Here is a 20185-nt window from a genome sequence, read left to right as displayed (position 1 = left end):
CCGTGTGTACAGCAGCGCACTCAACAGCACTTTGACGCTTTTTTTCTTTCCAGAAACCATGGAATCGTGCCAAAAATGACACTTAGTCCGGGAAAAAAATTCTTGCACTTCAAGGAATCCACCCTAGTAACTGAACTTTGGATGAAGAGTTTGGATTCCCCACTAAAACAACCCCAAAAGACAACCAGGTGGACTGGCTAGGTGTCAAATTCTCTGGCAGACAGCAGCATCCCCTCCAGCACCCTGTAAAAGGTGTTGGATCGTACTGACATCTCATTCCTGAATGGGACAGAGGCCAACTCACCCCACCTCCAGTATTTCAGGCTAATTATCAGAGCCAAGTTAGGAAGGAAACTGCCCTCCTTTCTAAAACCACAGCTCCTTTTTATCACTACTGGGTTTTGCTCATCTACTTAGGATTTCTTTGTTTTCAGCAAAGCCAGAAGAGGAAGCAAACAGGAGAGGTGGAGACACAGTTAATCCAAACAGAGTTACAGATCACAGTGCTTACACAATACAGTGTCATTCACAAAGAAAATCGTACAGGCTTTGTTAAGACACTTCAGTCAGGCTTCTCAGAGAACACAGCAACACATTTCTTCTGATTTTGTCTCCAGTAAACCTCCCTTGGCCCTTCCACAGTCAGGGACAATTCCCTGGACCTGACACACAGCATTACATGTATCTTTGCTCCATCTTTGTCTCATCTGCATGGACTGACAACAAAATAATTACATTGCCATAAAAAGGCAAACAGCAAACTCCAATTCTCTTTCCTAGAAACAGCATCCAAGACCGAGAGGAGGATTTGACAACGTATTTGAACAGAGTCATTACTACAGAGGTAAGCTTTTGGGTAATTGATGTCTTTTTCCAGGGCACAACCACCAAAGATAAAAGCATCACAGCCCTGTTCTCCAAGCCCACACAGCACCTCCAAGACAGAGAATGAAACCTGCATTATCCAGCCAGGATATTCCAGCACATATTCAGGGAAGATGTACTTGCCTGACCTCAATTCCTTAAGCTCAGGCTCCCTCCTAAGTACATGCAGGGTTCCAACAACCCTCTTCCAGACCTAAAATAATGCTGTGAGAAACCCACCACCAAATACACTCACTGGAGGAACCTTCTTCTCCTTTAGCTCACACTGGCAGGTCTTGCCGTAGTTTTAAAAGGTACAAGGGGTGTAAAATAAACATAAATAAATGGAGAACTGCAAATCCAGCGATGCCAGTTTCCTGCATTGAACATATGGGGTTCCTGACGGAGCTGTGAGGCATTTTTTTTCAGTGACCAGTTTCACACCCCTCTTTATGCTTCCCAAGAAATCTCATGTTGTTTTTTCACTAGACACAAGACACAGCTGCTGTCAGCCTGCCCTGCTCCCAGGCTGGGAACCTGAGCCCCTCCCAGGTGAGGCTGCTCAGGAAGGAGAGGTGACTTTCCTCAGCACTGCACAGAGCACCAGCTCCCTCTACCACCAGCTCTCCAGAAAAAAAATTCACTCCCCTTTGCACAGCCTTTTTCCAACACCTTCAGATGAGGCAGAACAACAATATTCATTCACAGCAATCTCTAAGACCTTTAAAAATCCAGAACATTGTCCTACCTGTAATGCAGACCTGGAAAGGGCTTTATCACATTCCTTCTGATCTCCTTACCTGTGGACTTTGAATTGTTCGACACCATTAGATGAGATGCTTTTGACTGCTTTACCTTCAGTTTCACACCTGTTTTGGGGAGTTTTTTTGATACAAGAACATCCTGGCAGCATCCAGATCTAAGTCTATCACTGCTGTTCTGAGCCTCCTAGCAGTGAAAACAGTGAAAGCCATCAGTGAAACATCCCCACAGGTGAAGTGCAGCATTATTAGTACAATGACATCTGCACTTCTTCTTCTAAACTGACGATTTTAGTCAGCAAGTGCATCTCAGCCCAACCTGTAAAGTTCCACTAGGCTATCACAACAATTCAAATAAACGCTTCCCAGTCCACGTTAAGAATTCTGCTTCTGAAGTTTTGTTAGCTTACACCACCATAGCAGCTCAGAATTTTTTAAAAAGGTAAAGTAAATCATTAATTCCTGATAATTTTAACAAAAAAAACCCCAAACCTCTTTACCTTCAGGACATAAGAGTGAAAAAGAGGCAGGGTATATGAGTCACAGTTTTATTTAACACTCACCTGGCCCAATTTCTTAGGATAATTCAGGAGACAAACCTGGATTTCTGGACTACTGCAACTGCAAAAAAGACCACCCTTGAAACAAAGCTTCCCAGTAAAGACACATTTTTGCTGACCAATCCCTCTTTACGGCCAGCCAGCGTTTTATTGGGAAAATAAATACACAGCAAGTAAGTACATCTCACTAGAACAGCACTACTTCATTGCTGAGACAGCTCTTCCTGGAGTTCAGTGCTGCTGTTTCCTGAAGCTGTACTTGGCAGCCAAGGCAGCCACCATGTCCCTGTAAGGAGTATCCGAGTGGGATTTGGTCCTTGGAATGCAGCAGAGGCGGCGGAAGGCGGGAGAGCGCAGCAGGAGGTTGTGGCACAGCCCCACGAGGCTCGAGGACAGCCAGTACAGCGCCATGGACTGCAACGAGACAAGCACAGCTCAGCTCCCTGGAGGCAAGGACAACGCCAGCCTGAGGCAACTCCTCCCCAGCCACAGCTCTGGGTTACTGCCAGCTACTGAGAAAAAGGACTCACCTAAAACACTCCTCCTCTCACCTGCAATAATGGCTTCCTTGTGAAATGTAACTGTCTCTGAACTCCTCTGGGGAAAAGAGCCATCTACACTGAGGCTCGACACTTCTTAAATTAACTCCTATTAAACTTTGCTTCAAATTCTGTATTTGAAACTAGAATTACGCCAAACAACCAGACAGCGTTTTTGCTAAGAATACTCTGCAGTAGAAAACCTGGTAAAAATGAGAAGCGTTTGAAGAAAGATGTGGAAAATTTCCCAGTTTAAGAACTACACTGGTTTCCACCTAACAAACAATCACCTATGGGTCTTTACATAAAGCTCTCCTCTCCTTTTTCAGGCTACATGAAGGACATTAACTCCTTGCAAGCTCGCAAAGTCTTCCTCCTTGAACAAAAAAACATTCCAAAGGCAACAAGATTTAAACACACACACGGACAGAACATTTGATTGATTTTTTTTTTTCAAGCATGCAGCAGTGGGAACAGGAAACAGGTGAGGCTGTCCTTTAACAGACCAGCCCCAGGTGACATCCCAGAGGTCACCTGGCTACTTACAGAGGGCACTGTGGCAGCAATAGGGATCATCACCACCGACACCACGCGGAACAAGTTGGTAACGAGGTTCTGGAAGCGGGAAACTGGCATTTTTCTTTGGGAGGCAAAGATCTGAAAGAGGAGAAACTCACAGTTATAAAGAAGCTCTCTTTGAAACAGCTGTACTGAGGATTAATCTCATTAGAGAAGTGTTCTAAAAGAAACTGTAGTCAAGGCTAAACACTGCTGCAGTTCCAGGAGGTCTGACACCGTCACATCTGACCTGGAGGTCTCTGAACAGAGACAGCCACACATGAAAATACACGGAACAATCAAGTGATGTTTCACTTCTGCCCAGTGCATTTAGAGCAGTGACCATCTGCAGCCACCTTCATGTGCTGAAGTCTGCATTAGACTCTACTGCAGTCACCTGCAGCCACTGCTGCTGGTTTATTCCACCAACGTACCTCCACCACCAGCAAATTCACCAGCCCCAGGGCTACTGGCAAAATCCACGTGGAGTCGGGTGCCGTCAGGTCTCTAAACCACAGTGCTCCTCCTGAGGAAAACTGCTCTTGTACTACAGGAAAAATAGGAAGGAAACACAGAATTCAGTGTACTTTGCTGTGTCAAGTGAGCCAGAACTGCACCATGTGTTGGATCATAAACCCAGGTTTCTAGGTATGGGGTAGAAGCTGAGACCCAGCTTGGCTCATGACAGCCAGGGGCAGGTAAATCTGTGATAAAAAACAGCTCTATCCCAAATATTTTACAAGCCAATGAGGAAAATAAGAGTGCAGTAACCCACAGTGCTTCTTTCCTGATTTTTAAAAAATTATGTTTTTCTCAGGAACTGTGTAACTAGACACGTTTTTGCTCAAAAGAACAAATTAAAAACTCTTGTCTAAAAAAATCAGTATATAATTTTTATATAGTATATAATTTTACATACTATATATAGTATAAAATTTTTATATAATGTATAATTGATATAATATATAATTTAATGTAGTAAATAATTTTATATAATATATAATTTTATATAGTAAATAATTTTATATACTATATATGGTAAAAAATTTATATAAATTTTCATATTTATATATAAATATTTATAAACACATATATTTACATATATAATTTTTAAATAATATATAATTTTTATAATGCATAAATTTTACTAGGATGTATATTTTATATATACATTTTATAATGTATATTTTATATATAGTTTTTCTATAATGTATGATTTATATAATATATAATTTTATATAGTATATAATTTTATATACTATAAATAGTATAAAATTTTTACATAATGTGTAATTTTTATAATGCATAAATTTTAATAGAATATATATTTTTATATATACATTTTATACTGTATTTTATATATAATTTTTATAAAACATATAATTTATATAATATATAATTTTTATATAGCATATAATTTTATATACTATATGTAGTATAAAATTTTTATATAATGTATAGTTTATATATGATTTTATATAGTAAATAACTTTATATACTATATATAGTAAAACTTCTATATAAATTTTTATATAAATATATATCTATATATAAAAATATTTATATATATATTTATATACAAATTTTATAAAATAAATAATTTTATAATGCATAAATTTTACTAGAATGTATATTTATATATATACATTTTATAATGTATATTTTATATAGAGTTTTTATATAATGTATGATTTATATAATATATAATTTTATATGGTATATAATTTTATATACTATAAATAGTATAAAGTTTTTACATAATGTATAATTTTTACAATGCATAAATTTTAATAGAATATATATTTATATATATACATTTTATACTGTATTTTATATATAATTTTTATAAAATGTATAATTTATATAATATATAATTTTATATAGTATATAATTTTATATACTATATGTAGTATAAAATGTTTATATCATGTATAATTTTTATACTGCATAAATTTTAATAGAATGTATATTTTCATATATACATTTTATAATGTATATCTTATATATTATTTTCATATAATGTATAGTTTTCTATAATGTATAATTTTTATAAATATTTGTTTTTATATATTTTAAATATCTATTTTTAATGTATATATTTTATAGCATCATTTAAAAGATGCTCACAAATTCACCTGGTCCACAGCATGCCATGTGGAAGGAGAAAAAATACAGATTACTAGTGAGTGTGCCGTGGCACATGTATTACTTGCTAAACAGGATTATCAGGCTACATTAAGCTTATGACTAATTTAAAATTCTATTAATTACCTATTATTTATATTAATTAATTAGATTAAACTTGGAACTACATTCAGTTTGAAACCTTAGCAGCTGATGGGTTTTGTAGCAGCCTGCAGACCAAGCTCAGGACGCGGCGCCCTTTAAGGAAGGCGGTGCCTGTGAGAGCAGCGAGCCATTTGAGAACTGGCAGCGAGAATTACCTGCTGGGCCCAGGGCGCCGACGCTGCAGTTGCGCAGAGCCAGGGACACGCACACCCACATGGGGACCTGCACCCACAGCAGCACGGTGGCTTTGAAGGGGTGGCAGTTGTCCCGGACGTACAGCTCCGTCAGGATCCGCCGCATGTTCTTCCTGAAGTGGAACCTTCCGGAGAGAAAAGCAAAAGCTCAGCTCTGAAACGGAATAGAATAAATCAATCGGTCACAGGCGGGGAAAGAAAACCTAAGCTTTGGGCCAAGGCAGCATCTTGGGTTTTTTTGTCTGTGGGATCCTCCCCCTTGCCACAGATTCAGGAGGTGTGTACAACGCCCCTCGTACCTGGCCACCTTTTCAGACCAGCCCAGCTGCTTTCCACGCACGGACACTTCATAGCGAAGGCGCTTGGCAAGTTCCTTCACCTCAGGCTGCAGGTTTTCCAGCTAGCTAAAGAAAAGGAGAGCTGTTTGGGCACAGTGGTAGGTAACAACTGCTTCCTCTCCTCACCTCTGTTATTAGTTATCCCTGATAATTCAACACCTGAACAAGTATTAAACTTACTAATTATCACTGTAAAATTTAATATCTGTACAGGAATTGGACATGCACATTGCCGCCATATAATTTAATATGATACCATATAAATTAATATTATACATATTAATTACCCTTCTATGATTTAATACCGGCACAGGTATCAAACATATTAATTATCACTGCAATTTAACAGTAAATGCCTGTGAGGGATAAGGCATCTTGTTAAGGTTTTGTTCAACATCAGTGAACTCCCTTCATCTTTAAATAAAATAACCATGTGGAAGTAACAGTGACAACAAGTAATTACAGTAACAATCAAAGTTCCCTCTTACTATTGGATGAAATGAAGAGAGAATTTTACTCTTTTTAGGTTTTACACTTTTTCAAGAAGAAAATTATTTCTATCACAGCTGAAATCAGGGCACTTCTTAACAAGTACCTTTTTTGCCTCTATTCAGGACCTGTCATCAGCTACTTTGGCTTAAAAAGACCCAGCTTTAGTGCCACCTCAACGATAAAAATAAACAAACTGCAATAATAAAAACTAATAATAACATACAAATATAAACCTGTAAAAATAGGAAAAATACATAATTATTAAGAACACGTTATTTACAATACACTGTATGTAATATGTAAATATATTGTGCTATACATGATAGAAATATATAAATAGCATATATAATAATATATACATAGATATACGTATATATGTGTATATATATATATAAAGAGTAATAAAATAACACTTTATATATTTATAAAATTTATGTATGTCCATGAGGACACAACTTGGCAGTGAAAAAAGTCAGCCCCCACAGCATAAGAGACCCCACTACGCGACAGCGCCCTAGACGCTCGCTTTTGCAACCGAAAAAAGCACAAAATGTAACGAAATTCCTTTAAAAAAACCAACCCAAACCCGCTGCGATAGCAGAACCGTGACGTTTATTCACAGGTTAACTGAGGGGCCGTCTATTTACCCCTCCACCGCTGCCTCTCCCTCAGAGCCTCTCCCGCCCCTCAGAGCCCCCTCAGCGCTCCCACCTTAGCCAGCAGCCGCCCCTGGTGCGCGGCCAGCGGGAGGGTCACGGCGCTGCGCAGCACGGCGGCCCCGCCGGCGATGGCGGCCCAGCAGGGCAGCCCGGTGGCCTCCTGCAGCGCCGCCAGCCCGCCCTCGGCCCAGTGCACGGGCGCGGACCGAGCCGCCCACTCGTACCAGCCCTCGGTGCCGCCGTGCCCCGCTCCCGCCGCCGCCGCCGCCGCCGCCAGGGCCGGCGGGGCCCGCGCGCCCGCCCGCGCCAGCCGCCACATGCCGGCGGCTCCCGGCGCTGGGGCGCATGCGCGGCCCGCGCGCCGCCGCCGGAGGGCGCCGCCCCGCGGCCGCCATGGCGGCTGAGGGCACGGGAAGGGCAGCGCGGGCAGGGGAAGCGCCTCACCCCTCACGGAGCTCAGAACCGTGTCAACCACCTCTTGCCGCGGGCAGGGACATCTCCCACCGCAGAACGTGCTGAGCTGGACATGAACCACGAGCATCAGGGACACCGACACCTGGGCATCCCCAAGGATCACGCCTGGGAGTGCTGTCCTAACCCTGCGCGAAGGTTCGGGGTCTTATTTGAACTGGCTTTGAGCCCTGCCAGGGTTGGGCCTGTGTCTCACTCCTCTTCCAGTAAATATTTATTCCCAATAGCTAGCCTAAATTTCCCCTTTTTCCCATTTGTACCCCTTTTTTCTTGTCCTGTCTCTTCATTTCCTGACAAGAAGCCCCTCTGGAAGGTTGTTATGGGGAACACACACCACCTTCTCCAGACTACAGGGCTCCTACTCCTGAAAATTATATATTCAAAAGAAATTAATCATTAACAAGCACTGTTAGCAGTGTTCTCCTCCCCAGCCAGGTCTGTGTCTCCTTACCCCTTCTGTGGCAAAGAGAGGTCAAAACACCCCTTAGACCGTACACACTCTGCACCGTGTTCTCTTCCTCTCCACGTTTGTCCTACCCCTGATCTGTTCCTTTTTCCCAAATAAACAGCACCTGCCCACTCTCAAAAGAGTATGTTCCCCGGTTTATTGGATGAATAAAAAGCATTACATTGTGGAGAAAATAGAATTTAAAAAATCTGGGAGTAAAAATGGTCTGGCTCCCCTCACCCAAGATCTCCCGTGCCCAGCCCACTGCCACAGTGGTGGCATCAGGCCTGTTACTGCCCCAGGCGTGGATTAAACTGTCAGGTCAGCAAAATACTCTGGAATTGATGGTTGTAATAAGTACTGAGCACTATTTCTCAGTGGGATTAATAATTAATAACCCTACACAGCACTAAAGCCTGCAGCAAATGACTGTAGCAGAGGGGAAGGGCACTCGCCCACACCACGAGAACGAGTGAGATGGAGTTTCAAACCTTTTCCTGAGCAATTCCTCACTTTGGGATCCACTTTGCTACCACCAGATCTTCAGAGGATGTATTTCAGGAGATCAGACAGCTGGAAAAAGGAACTTGCTTTTATTCAGAACTGCACCCAAGGGCAGATATATGTCCTTGGGTATGCAAAAGGTTTGTGGACACCTCAAATACCACAGCAGTTAAAAGACAGTAGTTTCTGAGAAACACCTGAGGTGTTTTCTTGGTTTTCAAAGGAGGAACCATAATAAAAGCAAATAATAATTCTTACATCTGAGTTGTAGATCTCCTTTAAATGCTCTAGAGGGGATCTGTATGGGAATCCTGACTGAATCTGTGTCACTGCTTCACCCAGCCCAGTCTCACAGGACTGACCCTCCCTCATCTCCTGCTACTGCTGTCCACAGCTCCTGACAATGTACACGGGAATTCCCACATGGACTCTTCCAAATAAACCTTTGTGGGCCTTATTCAGACCTGCCTTTGGAGCCTTCAGCAGGGAAACTCTCCTCAAATGTCAAATAGAGTACGTATGTATTCTCAAAAAAACCCAGCACACATTTGGAAACCGCCTTCTGATAATGCCTGGGGTGTTCTTTTTATAGCTTACTTAAATTACACAAGTAGAAAAGTTATGCTTATTAATAGTTTAATGTATGAAGGAAACATCCAGATTTCTGAATATGAAGGTACATATCTCACATTAATTTAAGTCTACATAAAGTAGAGCCTCTATAACTGACATATTGAAATTTACTTTCTGCTTAGCCATTTGTTATGTAAACAATTGTACATTTATTTGCCATTCTAAAACTTCAGGATCAAGTTTACATAATTTTGCTAAATTTCTGTGTTTGCTCAGAAGCAGTTTACAGTACTAAAACCAACCAGCCAAAGAACAGCTTCAACAGAAAGTTATGTCAAAAAAAAAAAAAAAAGGAAAAAAAAAGAAAAAAACAAAAAGAAGAGGAGGAAAGGAAAGAAGAAAGTCTAACTAAGTTGAAACATATGATGGTGGGGAATGGGCGGTCACAATGTTCACAGAAAAAGGTCAGTTAGTAAGTTCTTCTGCAAAAAGCCTACACACTTCAGTCAAGCACATCAGTAGAATGATCTGGGAGCACATAAACTGTTTCTGCCAATTGTGGTTTCCTCTGCAAAAAAGGAATCTCAAGGCCAGCACGTTGATCCCACTCAGCCCAGTTGGTTCATATGCACACTGTTCATGTGAGGTGTCCAAGTTCCAGTCCACACCTGCAAGAGAAAGCGGCGTTAACACCGTGCTTTGGGCTGCTCCAAGCAGGGCACAGCTCACAGGGACACTGCAGGGCTCACGGGTTTTCCTCTCCAGGACAATTAACAGGGCTCTGGGTGTGCAGCAAATGATTTGCAAGCCCAGTTCCCGAATCCCTCTGTTCCCAGAGCAAGGCACTTGCTCTCCTCTTGACCTTAAGTTCACACAAACAAGAACCTGATTGCTGCCACTTCATTTTCCCCTGACACCTTCAGCCCCGGGGAATCCCAAGTGTAACCAAGTAAAGTTCTCTTTGGGGGACAAAGTTTCCTTGTTAAATCAGAAATCAACTCGTCAGAGCAAAACCCAAACTGAGGCCAAACCCCCTCTCCCTCACACCTATGGTCCCCCAGAGCTGGGAGCTGCTCCCTACAGCTGGGATCATTCCCAAGCAAATTAAGCCCAGAAACATCTTTATTTAGTAACAGTTGTAACAGGGCCCACTCTCTAATTAAACTTAATGACAGGATATAATCTAACCAGAGCTACTGATGTTCCATTACAGCATTAGTTCCCGAGTACGAACAAGAGGTCATGGGGAATTAATCCCTCTGCCTAAATAATATTTAGTGGACAAGCCAGGCAAGACCAGAGCAGCAAAGAGCTACTTACTCCCTCCCTCAAGAGCTGCTTTAGTGTGCTCCTAACACAGTTACAACATCCTGAACTACACAGCCCAGCAGTCCTGTTGCTGTGTTCCCAGCTTGGCAAGGGAAAGCTTTCCTAACAGGACATCAATTGGCTTTTCCTATGAAATTTTTCCCCAGGATTTCTTTTCCCAAATGCACGGATAGGAATCGCGATACATTTTATATAAAATACACAGTGCAAGGAACAGGAACAATTACCGTCTGAGGCCCGTTGTTTTCTGTGGAATTTGAAACCATCTTGATCAGCGAGTTCCAAGAGGGGTCAGCAGCATGAGGCCCGTTAAAGATGGGGCCTCCAGTACCATCTGTGATGGGGGCTACAGGAGGAATTATGGCGTTCCCATACACAGAGAAAGGCATTCCCTGCCGAGAAGGAAAAGCGACAGTCAGGATGCTGCCAGGAACGCTGCTACTGCTGCCCAGACAGAAGGACAGCAGGGGATTCATGCTGGATTTCAGGGCTGAGGAGGTCATTACCCCAACTTTCGGGAAGTCCATGTATCCTGCAGGGACGGGCTGATGGAATGTACCGGAAGGTGCTACGATTCCCGTGCTGTCTCTCTCCATGGCTTGGTGCGAGAACACGCCTGGGTCAGACATGGGCCTGTGGATCATGTGGCTCCCCATGCCGCTGTGACACCAGTCCACTTTATCTGAGGGCACAGAGACACACAGTTACCCACAGCCCCCCTCGCCGCCCGCTTTCCAACCTCCAGGTTTCCAACCTGCCAGCCTGCGGCTCCCAGGCCTCCGGCGGCTCTCCAGCTCAGGAGCACACGGCATGGACAACACCAGGAACGGCACCTGCACCCCCAGGCTGGGAATCCTGAGCCACTGCCAGGAGTTTGGGACAGTTACCTGCAACTAGAGCGCTGCCCCTGCTACTTTCCTCCATTTCAACAGCAAAGCTGGAATATCGGCTAACTCTCCTTCCTCCAAAAACCTCAGATCCTCCAAAAACCTCAATTCCTCGTGCCTTTGGCGCTGTGGACAGGGTACGTACACTATCAAGACTATTTGCTCTGCTTGGCTGCTGTTCTTCCATTAATTATTTAATATTCTAAGGGACACAGAAGTACCTGTGCAAACCAAAACCAGAAAATGACCAGCTGCAGACATGTGCACATGTCCTAATCCTGTGAATTCATCGGAGGCAGCTTGGTATTGGTGCTACAGTTCAAACCCCACACATCCAAAAACCCCATTTTCAAATTGTATTTGGAGAAGGGGTAGAGGAACATTCCTGAGGCACCCTAATACTCAAGTAGAGAAGAGCCAATCCCACTGTGAACTGAAAATCGAAATGTTGAAGTAATTGACCAAAGCAGAAAGAAAACAGCATCCCAAAAGCTGAGACAGGCACAAACGATGACTTTTACAGCCACACAATGCAAATAAATAGTTAAATTTCTAAAGCTTTATCTGGGAAAAGGCTGCTAGTGAAGTAAAAGAAGGGTTTGTATTTCGGGGCAGTACAGTCAGTCAATTAAAACCTTCAGCTGTCTGGACTCAGTCAAGGATCAAAACAGATTGCTGTGAGAGGTGGAGCAGTTCCAATCCTTGCAGGCTTTCCAGAGCAGATTGGATAAAGCCCTGAGCAACACAGGCAGAACTCATGGCAAACCTCATGTTGTGCAGGAGGCTGACAGGGCATCCAGAGGTCCAACCCTACACCGTTTCAATATTCATACTCCCCCATCCCAAGCAAAACAACCTAGAGAAATTAAAAAATCAACTCCCCACAAAAAAACCTCAATCAGAACGAAAAAAGTTCATCAGTCTCCCAGAAATTGCATCCAAGACTCCTGACAAAAGTTTGGTAAGAAAAGCTGCAACATCACTAGCTGAAATTGTTAATAAATTCTGAAATACTAAATTCTGTGTGACTCCAGGGGAGCCAAGAGCCTTGTGGTAGTGGAAGAGAAATGGTTGAGAAGAACAAAGGAAACCCGAACGTGGACTATTACCACTTTATAAAGCACCATCCTCGGCACATGAAGTTCTGCATTAGCTACAAATTAAATATTAACTCCTACTGTACAAACAACCTCTTTATCAACAAAAAACACCAGAAAGCTGTCTTGTGACACCATAATTTCCCCTCTTCCTAAATTCAGTGATCCTCACTGTGTTCATTCCTGAAAACCCTGTTTTTATTTTTCCTGCTCTTACTTGGGAGTACCAAATCTTCACAGCCAGAACGTTTCAGAACCCCCGAGGGTTTCAGAAACCTCGTTAAAACAACTAAGTGGACAGGAGGGCTAAGAGAGGTCCTTGCTCCAAATCCTTTGGAAAGAAGATTTCCTGTGTTTTTGGGCACTCACTTCTGCATCCTCCCGTGCTGAAGACAAGCCTGGCAAACACAATGGTGTGATCAATGCAAGTGCACCTACCAACAACACATACCTTGACTGCCACCTATACCTTCGAAGGACCAGATCCCACTGTGTCCCACCGGGGCAGCCAAGTTGCTCCCAATTACAGAAGGAGTAGACGTTCCAGTTTGTCTAATACGTGCAGACCGTTCAGTCCCAATAGGAACAGGAACTTTTCTGTCCTGAGAAACGTTACTGGGTTTTTCTGATCCCAAGGACACTGCTGAAGGGGTGGGAGAGGGTGCTCGTACTCCAGAGGACACGGACTGAGCGGGAGATTCTGCAAGGAGAGCAACAGGAGCACTTAGTGATGGCAGCCAGACCCCACAAACCTATCCTTCAAAGCAACAACAACAACAACAACAGGGAGCTGGTTAATGCCAGATCCATCCCTCAGGATCATTTTATTTCCGGATCACAGAGATACTCACCCCTGATTCAGTCCCCTATATAAAATGCTTATCACACCCTGGCAGCTCAGCCACTGGAGGACACACACACCACATCTTAACTAAGCATCACTGTCCATCAGCAGCAGAGGATTTGAGAATTGTATCCTAAACCAGAGCTGAAATAAGGCCAGGTAAACCCATGTTTTTGTTGGGTTTGTTTTTCCTTCTTCTTTTTGATTTGTTCCCTGAGGGGTTTTTTTTGTCATTACTGTTGCCAATAAAACAGATTAACACGTTCCCTAAATAAGCCAGCACTCAACAGCTTATTTGTTTTCTGTCCCAAAAACTCCTCACTGCAGGGGGACAAAGGTCGAGGAAGGTACCAGAACCTGCCCTAAGTATTTCCTCTGCAATTCCTTACACAGTTCTGCGGGACACCTTTATTTATGTGGCAGCTTCTCCGCGGCTTCCTGCTGAGCACAACTCACCGTTTGATGCTGATGAACATGGAGGCAATAAACTAAGAGGGGAAAAATGCTGTCTGTTAAAATTAGCAGCTGCAGGCGCTCCACCCAGCGGTGTCCCGGGCGCGTAGATCTGCCCTCCCGACAGGTTCGAGGCAAAGGTCCCCAGGTGTGTAGAAGAAGGTGTTACAGAAGCATAGGGAGAATCCATACTGACAATACCTACGGGAGAAAACGGGCACCAGTGACTCCCACAGCTCCAACACCCCATCAGGAGGTCACCCCAACATAGAAATAAAAAGGAGAAAAGGAAAACTTTTATCCCCTCCACCTTTGGGGGCATGTGCTACAATTTTCCAAAGGGAACTGGAGTATGAAGCTTCACACTCGGCAAGTCTGTTCAGAATGTGGCAGTTGTGCTGCATACCTACATCAAGAATGATTCTTATTTCACTAACATCAAATGGCACCAATTAGCCCAGATAATCAAAATGCAAGAATTACTGCTCCCTTCATGTCCTCTTCAATGAAGAAAGGGAAATATAAAATCTTAGGGAAATAAGACTTATGCATTTGTGTATCTTAGGGGCATACAGGGCCACAGCCAAAATGCTGACTGGTATACAGAGATAAAAAAACTCAACACCATCTTAGTCACAAAACAGGAAAAAATGCGCTGTTCTATCTCTCGATCCACTAACACCTCTGGGGTCCTACAGAAACAGGCAGGGATGGTCCAAACCACGTATGATGTACTTTCTGGAAGCTACATAACTGGTTCTGCAACAACCCCTCGGCCTGTGTTTTGGGCAGAAAACTCAACATCTCACTACAAAATTCAGGCAGCCAAGTAAATGACATTCTTTGGATCAAATCTGGTAATTAAGAGAACACACCCCTTTTAAGTTACAAGTTGGTATCAAAACACCACTTTTTTACTACCCTGACCCTTGGAAGATGCTGCGTATTCAAATGCAGCCTCAAGCCAAGCTATCAGGACCTGGAACAGTCACTGTCTGGAAGGGAAGGGAGGGGGAAATTAGAGTAGCTTTTTTCCTTATCTCGGCTACTGGGGGGGAACAGACTGGAATGGCAAAAACCCTATTTTATCAAGCCCATCAGCTCCCACACAGCTACTAGATTTGACAGGGCACTTAAAATGAACTCAACTTGGCTTAAAAACCACAAGAATAAACTGTATTACTACGGCATGGACACGAGCCAGAGACTTACCTGAGGGACTCGGAGCTGGCCTCTGTAACGGTGGCCTAAAACCTGGGGCTTTGGAAGTATCAGACTGATGTAACGGATCTGAATTTGGCAAAAACGAGGACTTTGCTGATAGCATGGATTCTGGCGTCGTCTGAGAGGAAACGACGGACCCACCCCAGAAGGCATGAGCAGACGTGGGGCTGTTCTCAAACAACGTACTAAAGGGCCCAAAAGGCAGAGTAGCACTGAAGTTGTTCCCCATGGGCTTGTTCGCCGGGTGGGCCGAATTCTGAGAAGCACTTTGTGTACTTAAGGTAGAAGGAAGCTGCACTGAAGAAGGAACGCTGTGGGGCCTTTTGATGTGGTTAACGTTGAGGACTGCGACAGAGGAGTTTTGCACGGGAGCTGGATTCTTGGGGACGCTGCCGGTTCCGTGCACCGGCGGTCTGATGGCTGGGGTTTCCATCTTGGCTGCGGGCTGAGCGGACCCCATCGACGGCTGGGACGCGGGGTAGGTCATGGGAGCGTTGCTCGCACCCACCGCGGGAGCGGATGAGCTCGTCGCCGCTAAACTTGGAGGCACGACCATGCGAGGATCTGGTGCAGGAACCTGAGGTTGCTGGAGAGGGGGCCTGGCCTCGGGCAGAGGAGCTCCCGGGGGCTGCTGATGAGCAGGATGCACGGAGGAGCTGCTGGTTCCCGGATTGGGCTGCCTGCCGCCGGTCGAGCCGCCCGCATCCACCGCGGGCGGGCTCCCCGCTTCCGGCTCGGACGGAGGCGCGCCTTTATTGGGAGAGGCCGCGGCGCAGTCGGGAGGACTGCTCCTGGAGACGCCCGGCGGCTGCGCGGGAGGAGAGGGAGACGAGGGGGAAGATGCGGGGTAGTGTTCTTTGGCAGTAGGAGTCGGATACGTGGTGTTCGTGGGCGCCGTGCTCGTGTTGCTCGCCGTGGTCGTCACGGTGGTGGTGGTGGCGTTGGACGTCTTCACCACCGTGACGAACAGCTGCCTCCGGACCGACGGCGAGCTCGGGTTGCCGCTCGCCGAAGATCCAGGCACAGTAGAAGCCACCGAAGTCGTGGTCGCTGTGGGACTCGTCGTCAAAGAGCTCGCCGAGTTCACCTGAGAACCGCCGCTGTTCTGGCTGCTATGGCGAGGCACCATGTGAGGTTTCGGCGAGTTGGTGGCTCTGGCGGGGCTCAGCGGCCTGACGGGAAACGGGCCCCACGTGGACTGGGCCGGCGGGAAGGTGCCTCCGAAGTGCGTCATGGGCAGCCGGGGCGGACGGATCTGCTGGAACGTCTGAGCGGCGAGGAGCGCGTGTGCAAACTGCGGAGGAGGGTAAGCCAGCGGAAGAGAAACTTGGAAACCAGGCCGCACGTTGTTCACGGGGTTCTTGATGCTCTTGTGAGTGGAGGCTGAGGAGATGGCAGGCACGGTGAGTGCGGAGGCGGTCTGAGATGTCGACGAAGCGGCTACGGTGGTCACTTTGATGCCCACCAGAGAACTGTTAGCAGCTGTAGTGGCGGCAGGTGTCGAGGACCCTATTTTGGAATTTACTGTTGAACTTTTCAAACGGTTCTTTGGAATAAGTTCATCGATTTCCTTATCTGGATCCTTAATCAAAGCATTGATCAACTGTGTGGCCTGTCTGGTTGATTCTGTGCCACCCCTACAAAAAGGAAGGATGGGGAAAAGTGCATCTCAAGCTTTTACACACATTAGAGCCAAAGACCTCCCACACACAATCCAGACTATCTTCTACCACCTTAACACAAACAGGAAAATAACTCTCCATCCAAAAACTGAGCTTGGCACAGCCCTGCTGCTGACAATTACTCAAGAAGTTCAAGTGGAATACTCAAAGTGCCCAAACACTCACATGGACAAAACATTGCTTCCCTAAATAGTCCTTCATATTTCATTTACTTCATATGTACTAACAAGCCCAAATACAGAATCCCAACACTTCCAAGTGCTACATAACCTCATCTCACAAGCTGTCTTTTGCACCTGCTGGTGGTTGTACTCTGTTTCCCCAGCCCATTCATCTCCCGTGCTTTCAAGAGATCTCCCAAGATCAAGCCTTTCATTTTCCTATGCAGACAAACATTCCACAAGGGGAAAACAGCCACAGGACGGAGCCAATGCAGGATCCTGCTCACCTTATTGTGATGATTCGGTCTCCAGTTTTATCCTTCTGTTTGTCAATGTCTATGTGCGCTCCCGTGCACTCCCGGATCGCGTTGATGTTGCATCCTCCTCTGCCAATAACTCTGGAAATCACAGTTGATGGGACAGAAACCTTCTTGGATCTACATAAAAAAGAAACAATATTAAGTAGGAAACACTTCCATGGCAAGAAGCCGTGGGCAGGCTGGTCAGAAGAACACTGTATCTTCTGATTCAACCTGTGCAGCAGCAACTTTGTGAGAGCTCAAACCCACGAAGAAGGTCATTCAGTAACTCCAAGGAAGGCTATGCAAAGGACAGCATCAAAGGGAAGCAGGGGAATTATTTTGCTTACCTTCTCACAACTTCCTTCCAACCTTCTTCCCTTTTCTGACCACGTTTAGGACTGGCGATGGTTAGCTTTCCATTTGGAGAAGAAAGGGGAGAAGGAGCGGATTTTGTGCAAGTAGACAAGGAATTACTCGTCACCTCATTAATAACTTCAGACAACCTGCAAAAGGAATGAAACGCTGTCATTACGTGGGGGAGAAGAAAAGGATGACTTGCACTTTGCATCCATGGCCACAGGAACTTACTTGATGGATGACTTGCCAGGGACTGCTTTCCTCTCATCCTTGGGACAAGTGACGAGCACCGACGGTTGCTTTTTGCTGCTCTGTGTGTTAGTGACAGCTGTGGAGGAATGATTGTCACTTTTGTGGCTGCTGTTGCTATTGCTGCTCTCATCGCTACAGCTGGAGATCCTCATGTTGTCACTGTCACCACTCTCACTAGTGCTGCTGCTCTTGGATTCCCCATTCACCTTCTCAGGCTGGCTATAGGAGATTGGAAGCTGATCATCAAATATAATCTGAACGTTGTCAGGGGTGACTTTGTTTTTCCTGTTTTTCCTCTTGGAGCTTGTTGTGGTGATGGTGTTATTCCTCTTCCCATGAGACCCTGCTAACGTTGTCCAGGTTGCAGATATACCTATGGTGGTGGTGGTGGTAGCACTGGGAGGCTCCATTGGGACCTCGGGATCATCTGATAGAGGAGTAAAGAAAAAGCAGGAGTTATTTAGCTGGTCTGAGGAAACCTGAGTATTCTGCTCTCCAAACCACACCTGTCCTATCAAGCAACTTTAGGACTAACTTCTTTACAAAGCTCCAAGAAGCACACAAAACCCTTGACTATGAGACATCCGTAAATCTATTACAGATGTCATACCAGCTCATACCGAATTTCGTTCTTTTCTTGGAATAATTGCAGTAATCACCTTCAGCTTTTAACTTCTCTTTCTCCTGAGCAGCTTGAAGTTCAAAGTTCTCCTTATTTTTTGCTTCTATTTCTTCTAGTTTTCGCCTTTGTTCTTCTTTTTTCTTCCTCCTTTTCTCTTTTCTCTTCTCCCTTTTGGCAGCCAGAGCCAGTCTCCTGCTTTCTTCCCTTAGCTACAAGTCAAGAGCATGGAACAGCATTACAAGATGTCCCATGCATTTCAAAAAATCCAAATGCTTTTTATTTCCTTGGACTTTGCTCCTTTATTTCTATTACAGTACAACGGCTTCTACTAAATTAAATTTATTTTTTTTAATGATCAGGACACAAAATAGGGGTTAGACCTAAGATCCATGTGACTAAGACTAGAAGATGCCACACTCATTTTTTTTCACTAATCATATTCAGAAATCCTTCTTTTGGTGGAGAGGAAATAGCTACATATGTGCATTTCTTAATCCAGTGTCCCTGAATAATAGCCGAGTTCAAAGATTACCTGAGAACAACAAGGTGCTCAGCTCTAGACACTCCAATTATGGTGACTGCACACAACCCTACACCCCAATAACTACTTTCACCAACCTTATCATCCTGAAGCCAAGGGAAATTGGAATTTTAAGAGAGAAATATTCCCAACTGCAACTCTTTCCACTTGCCTTCTCCAGATCCAGTTCTTCCAGCAGAATGCTTGCGTTTTTGTTGGCTTCCGCAGCCTGTCTATCTTTGGCTTGAACGATTGACTCCATGCACAGGTGGCACTTCTTCAGCATCTCCTGAAATGACAAAGCACAGAGTACAAAGTGCCAAGTGTCCTCATTTCCTGCTGGTTTTCCTCAAAAATACAGTGGGCCTGGTGCTCTGGCTGAAAGCTGGCGGCTAATGAGCTGAAGAGAACTGCTAACACGGTGTCTGAAGCTGAGACACACCACTGCTCCCTCTCAAGTACCTCCTTGCCCCCCATCTTACCTTATCAGTAATGGTTGCTATGTATCTCATGCACTCCGAGTCAGACGGGAACTGGTTTACCTCTTTCACCAGGTAACGCACCACTTTCACATGACCCTGCAAAACAAATTTCAAGGACAACATTTTCTGTCAGACCAGCTGCCTCTGGCTTACTGAAAAACACTTCAGCACTCCTTGCAAAATAGTTATTTGCAACTTCTCCAACACATGAAGCTCTCAACACTTTTTTGAGCTCTTTCTCACCTTCTGAACCAGTGAGGCCCACACTTGCACATTTCTGACAGCAGAGAAGGCAAGTAACTACCTCTCGTCAGGTTGCCCTTGCTCCAGAAGTACTTACACAAACTTCTGCCTGTTCTGGGGCCGTTCTCAGACGCCCATCTCTAACCCCTTAACAGCTACGGGCTGCTACAGTCATTTGCAATGTTTCCAGTACTGCAACACCTCAACTACACTCCCTTACTAACAGGAATCATTTGTAGGCTCAAATCAGGCTCAAGTGCACTTCTTTTGACTCAAGTCCTCATCATTTCTGTGTCACACAGAAACACACTGCAATTTCCACCCACACACACACCAGAACCAGCAACACCACACTGCCTATAAAGCAAATTGCAATTACAGCTGAGCACAGATATCACACAGGTGACACACATACCTGTTTCTGAAGATTCAATGCCAAATGTTCAAATTAACTGACATATTAATAAATATGTAGCTTCT

The 20185-nt window shown here is 44.6% G+C and overlaps 2 protein-coding genes across 5 annotated transcripts in view; both read right to left on the bottom strand.

The window, feature by feature from the left end:
* Positions 1-2283: 2283 nt before the first annotated feature.
* Positions 2284-7584, bottom strand: LOC131579297 (cytochrome c oxidase assembly protein COX18, mitochondrial). 3 transcript variants are annotated; one of them, XM_058838993.1, is made up of 6 exons: positions 7307-7584; positions 6065-6165; positions 5727-5890; positions 3717-3829; positions 3271-3381; positions 2284-2599 (listed from the first exon to the last, which is right to left on the bottom strand). In XM_058838993.1, the coding sequence occupies exons 1-6, from the start codon at positions 7571-7573 to the stop codon at positions 2417-2419; spliced, it is 939 nt and encodes a 312-aa protein (XP_058694976.1). In that variant the 5' UTR covers positions 7574-7584; the 3' UTR covers positions 2284-2416. The 3 variants fall into 3 exon arrangements, with proteins under 3 accessions (XP_058694976.1, XP_058694978.1, XP_058694977.1); XM_058838995.1 differs by having other exon boundaries at positions 5727-5919; positions 6065-6169; positions 7307-7447; XM_058838994.1 differs by having other exon boundaries at positions 6065-6169; positions 7307-7447.
* Positions 7585-8770: 1186 nt separating this feature from the next.
* Positions 8771-20185, bottom strand: part of ANKRD17 (ankyrin repeat domain 17) — a 70680-nt gene continuing 59265 nt past the window's right edge. Inside the window, exons 23-34 of one of the 2 annotated variants that reach the window (XM_058837187.1) lie at positions 19463-19558; positions 19153-19269; positions 18498-18669; positions 17818-18265; positions 17577-17732; positions 17215-17364; positions 15073-16721; positions 13864-14061; positions 13015-13263; positions 11086-11261; positions 10807-10971; positions 8771-9918 (exon numbers count right to left, since the gene is read on the bottom strand). In XM_058837187.1, the coding sequence (XP_058693170.1) occupies positions 9859-9918; positions 10807-10971; positions 11086-11261; positions 13015-13263; positions 13864-14061; positions 15073-16721; positions 17215-17364; positions 17577-17732; positions 17818-18265; positions 18498-18669; positions 19153-19269; positions 19463-19558 (3636 nt within the window). In that variant the 3' untranslated portion in view covers positions 8771-9858. The remainder of the gene's footprint in view (positions 9919-10806; positions 10972-11085; positions 11262-13014; positions 13264-13863; positions 14062-15072; positions 16722-17214; positions 17365-17576; positions 17733-17817; positions 18266-18497; positions 18670-19152; positions 19270-19462; positions 19559-20185) is intronic. The other variant, XM_058837188.1, reaches the window with a different exon arrangement.

Source organism: Poecile atricapillus, chromosome 4 (genome assembly GCF_030490865.1).
Source record: "Poecile atricapillus isolate bPoeAtr1 chromosome 4, bPoeAtr1.hap1, whole genome shotgun sequence".
NCBI classification, from domain to species: Eukaryota; Metazoa; Chordata; class Aves; order Passeriformes; family Paridae; genus Poecile; species Poecile atricapillus.
The sequence above is the reverse complement of the archived record's forward strand: the minus strand, read 5'-3'. Positions and strand labels throughout refer to the sequence as shown.